The sequence below is a fragment of the Mytilus galloprovincialis genome, chromosome 7 (genome assembly GCF_965363235.1).
Source record: "Mytilus galloprovincialis chromosome 7, xbMytGall1.hap1.1, whole genome shotgun sequence".
In the NCBI taxonomy this organism is placed as follows: Eukaryota; Metazoa; Mollusca; class Bivalvia; order Mytilida; family Mytilidae; genus Mytilus; species Mytilus galloprovincialis.
In genome coordinates this window covers 87254176-87258184 of record NC_134844.1, presented here as the reverse complement: position 1 = coordinate 87258184, position 4009 = coordinate 87254176, and the positions used below count along the sequence as shown (strand labels likewise).

The 4009-nt window shown below is 32.0% G+C and overlaps 1 protein-coding gene across 1 annotated transcript; it reads left to right on the top strand.

Annotated features, from left to right (window-relative positions):
- The first annotated feature begins 1562 nt into the window (after positions 1-1562).
- Positions 1563-2699, top strand: LOC143083926 (uncharacterized). The gene has a single exon (XM_076260329.1). The coding sequence runs from the start codon at positions 1590-1592 to the stop codon at positions 2601-2603; it is 1014 nt and encodes a 337-aa protein (XP_076116444.1). The 5' UTR covers positions 1563-1589; the 3' UTR covers positions 2604-2699.
- The last annotated feature ends 1310 nt before the right edge of the window (positions 2700-4009 follow it).

Here is a 4009-nt window from a genome sequence, read left to right as displayed (position 1 = left end):
TGTCCAACGAATGGGAAGGGCAGGAAATATTCCTTACTTGATATAGTAATTTCCTTTAGAAGAAAAGTATGCATTAAACCTCTTTTGATAGGTTTCGTTTACCTACATAATGCCAGTCCTCCACGCCATATCTGGCATTCCATTTGACTTTCATAACATATCTAATTTTGTAATTTATAAGTTATTCTCGTCCTGAATATGAAGGAAACAATTGCAAGCAAAATTCAATCAATCAATTTACTTTTGTTGAAAGCAACTTTTGTCGATGTTGAAAATATGCATCTTGATTTGTGATTTCTTCAGCTGCGTCCAAGCTCCATGGTAATTTTCATATTGTCAAAAATAGAAGTTTGCGGGTTTCCACTTTATACTAACCCTTTCTATTAAAATCAGTAATGATTCCGCGGTCATTCTTTAGCTATACTATTGTTTATCTAAATCAATAAATAAGTAATATATTATAAATACCTAACAAAACAACCTAACGATGTTATAGTAGATCTGATTCGAAACTTCCTCCTTCCATTCCTCTAACTATATATTGCTTATGAAAATAAGTTATCGTTTTGGGAAGTATAACTTTTTTGTACGAATTATACAAGGATATCTGATAGACATTCCTTACAGTGTACATATAAGATTATCAACGCATCCATGGCATCTGTACAGTATTAATTACAGGATGCTTATCTCTTTAGCATGCAATAATTGTAAATTGATATATATTTTCATTATGTTTATGCCAGTTATGCCCTATATAATCAACAGTTATTTTCCCACGAAGGGGGGGTGGGCACCCCTGGATCCGCCTATGGTAGCCCACAGACTAATTCAAAACTTAACAAAAGTTTAAAACAAAAAAGAAATATTCAAATAATTCACAATCTTCTTATTCTGTACTTCCTTTGGCAAACTTCATGTAAACTCTCAACAAATCTTTTCATTGATTATGTCACATATCAGATCTACCTTATAAGTCACAGGAGATGAACACTATTTTGTGTTTTCTTTCTCTAAGTTTAATAAAAAAAAAAATGAGACTTGAGTCTGAGTAGTACATTTAGTTCTGACTGTATACATGTATATTGTATGCTCTCATATTGTCCAAAATAAGATTTTATGGGTAGATGGAGTTATTATGATAACTCATGAGAATACCATGACTTTGATATATACAGGGCATGTTACCTGGAAGTATGTGGGCTACATCCTTTAAAATTCAAGCTATCATAATAACTTTCAATGCTGAATTTAATGTGTAAAACTGTTTTTTTCTATATATTGCTTAGCGTCCAGTAATCTAAAAGCCTTGTAAAATATGTAGAAGACATGTACATATATAATGTAACTATTTTGTTTCATGTCTATACTATATTTTTCATGTATTGTATGTTTCTTGTGTATATAACGTTTGCATTTAAACCCCATCAGGATGCTACTTTTTGCAAACAGTATAAATGAATTTGATATAGTACGAATGAAATGCGCTAAAGACCAGCTTTTTGAATAAGCTATTTTTGGTTTAACAAACGCACATGTATTACACCAGGTGGCGTATATATGTGTACATATTGATAATTCGGATAAATATGGCTCAGTGTTCTATCAAGTCTTGTGAAATATGTGAGAGTTCTCCAGGGAGCAGGTTCTGTGTAGACTGTGAACAGTACTTTTGTAACGTATGTGAAATATCACATTTAAAAACAAAACCATGTAAACATCACGTTTTTCAACATGCACATACAACCAACCCGGAAGAAAAAACACCCATTTGCGAGAAACATGATGAGAGATTCCTTTATTTCTGTAATACGTGTTCCTGTTTGCTTTGTAGTATATGTTTACCAAATTCTCACAAGAAACACGATTTCTGCTTAATAGATGAAACTGTATCACGGAAAAAGTCAGAATTGAATACCAAGGTCAAATCGTTCGAAAGTGCTATACAGGATGCCGAAAAGAAAGTAGATGCCCTTAAAAACACAATGGAACAATTCAAAGATGCAACAGAGATCGCAAAGAGTAAAATCGACGAAAAAAGGAAAGACCTGGTTGATGTCATCAATAATCTATCGAATGCATATTTGAAAGAGATTGATGAAAAGAAATTAAAAGAGACTCAGAGAATTGAACAGGAGATAAACAAACGTAGATATGAAATTGAAAAGGACAAGGAATCTATAAATAACGTTAAAACGTCTATGAGCAAACAAAATAATACGATGTTTCTAGTATCAGTAACCGAAATGAATAAAAATATACCGTCTTTAAAAAGTAAGGAAGATGTTACAGAACTACCAGCAAAGGTAATCTTTGATCCTGCAAAAACAATAAAGACTGACATTGAAAAAATAATAGGTGTTTTGACATTTAGCGCTAGTGCTAGGATTAAATCTATAAATACTTCAATTACTAAAGGTAGCTTAGTTCGATTGAAACCAACCACAAAGGAATCACACGGAGTGACCCATGAGAGCGTTGGAAAATTGATAGATCTTTATCGTGATAAAAGTGTCTTAGTTGATTTCCAAGAGTATGACAACTGGACTGGTATGTTGAATGATCTTGAACATGTTGAGTGGAAAAACGCATCACTGAATTGAGAAAATTGAATAAAACCAAATTCCTAGGACTTATAGGCATGTTAGGCACACTGTATCTGTTTTTTTTTGTGGTTTTTAAAGATTTTTTAAAAACCTGTAACCTGCTTTTTATATAAATACCCTGTTAATCTGCTATATATATATATGTTCAATTCTCTCTATATATATATATATATATATATACAACTCGTCTAAACATCAACCCAACAATATTAGATCTGTAAATTTGCTTTCGCAAATTTTTTTGTTATATATATATAACAAGTCAAAAAGGGTACAACATCACCATTAAATAACTATAAAATGAACAACTATTAGATATTTTGGATAACAGATATCGTTCTTCAATAATAGCACAATGTCAAATGAATCATGTAAATATATTCAAACTGAGAAACTTTTTCTGAATCTTGAAATTTATACAATTTAAGCGAACACCACAGACGCTGATACAATTTTAAAATTTCCAAACACGGCTCAAAGATTACAAAGCTATGCCAAATGAAAATAGTTATTTTCAATGTGAACTGTCACAACTCTAAATTTCCAAAGGTTGTGACAGTTTAGATGTTATAACTGCATTGAGGGCAGTCCTCAAACAAAGAAAATCAAAAATGTCCAAACCGATCCAAGTTGGTATAATATTTCAAATTTGACAACGGTAGGGCAATTGCAACAGAAACTACATATTTAAACCTCCCAAATGAATAGCAGTCTAATAATGATTAGAAAAATAAGTTTTATCTAATGAGGTAAAATAATTGAACGTGGCTACGTACTTATACATCCATCCCGAATGAATGAATGGAGGTTAAGAGATGCTTTGAGTGCTTACGAACATATTTCACTCCGCAATATTATGTATGTACCTGTCACACACCAGCAGTCTCTTATTCAATGATTGACGTTATAATGAATTTGAATGCGCACACTGGTAGTAAAAACAACGAAATACATAAATAGAAATGATTAAGCACAAAACAAATAAACACAAAAATACCCCCATCCCAACCCATCTGTTATAAGACTAGAAAGAGTTGTCCACGATTTTTGTTTCTATATATCATAATCATAAGTCTTTTGAAAGATCGTTTAAGCTTTTCTATTTTGATATTAGAAATAAAAGTCTGACCGACATTAAAGGAATGATAAAAACAAACTTTGTTTCAGTTTATATTGTTTCCCGTCACTACATTCTTATACCCTATAACGGGCTTTCATTAATGGAATTCAATCGACACTTTGAGACTCATTGAGTGTAATATAACATTTGTCTGCATTTCCGATTCAAATGGGATTTTCCTCTTGCCAACAAAGTTCTAGGGGTTCTATGCCCTATGTCCGTTTTTTTGTTCGTTACACACTATAAACAACATCGTTTCAGGAATTTGACCATACTTGGTTTA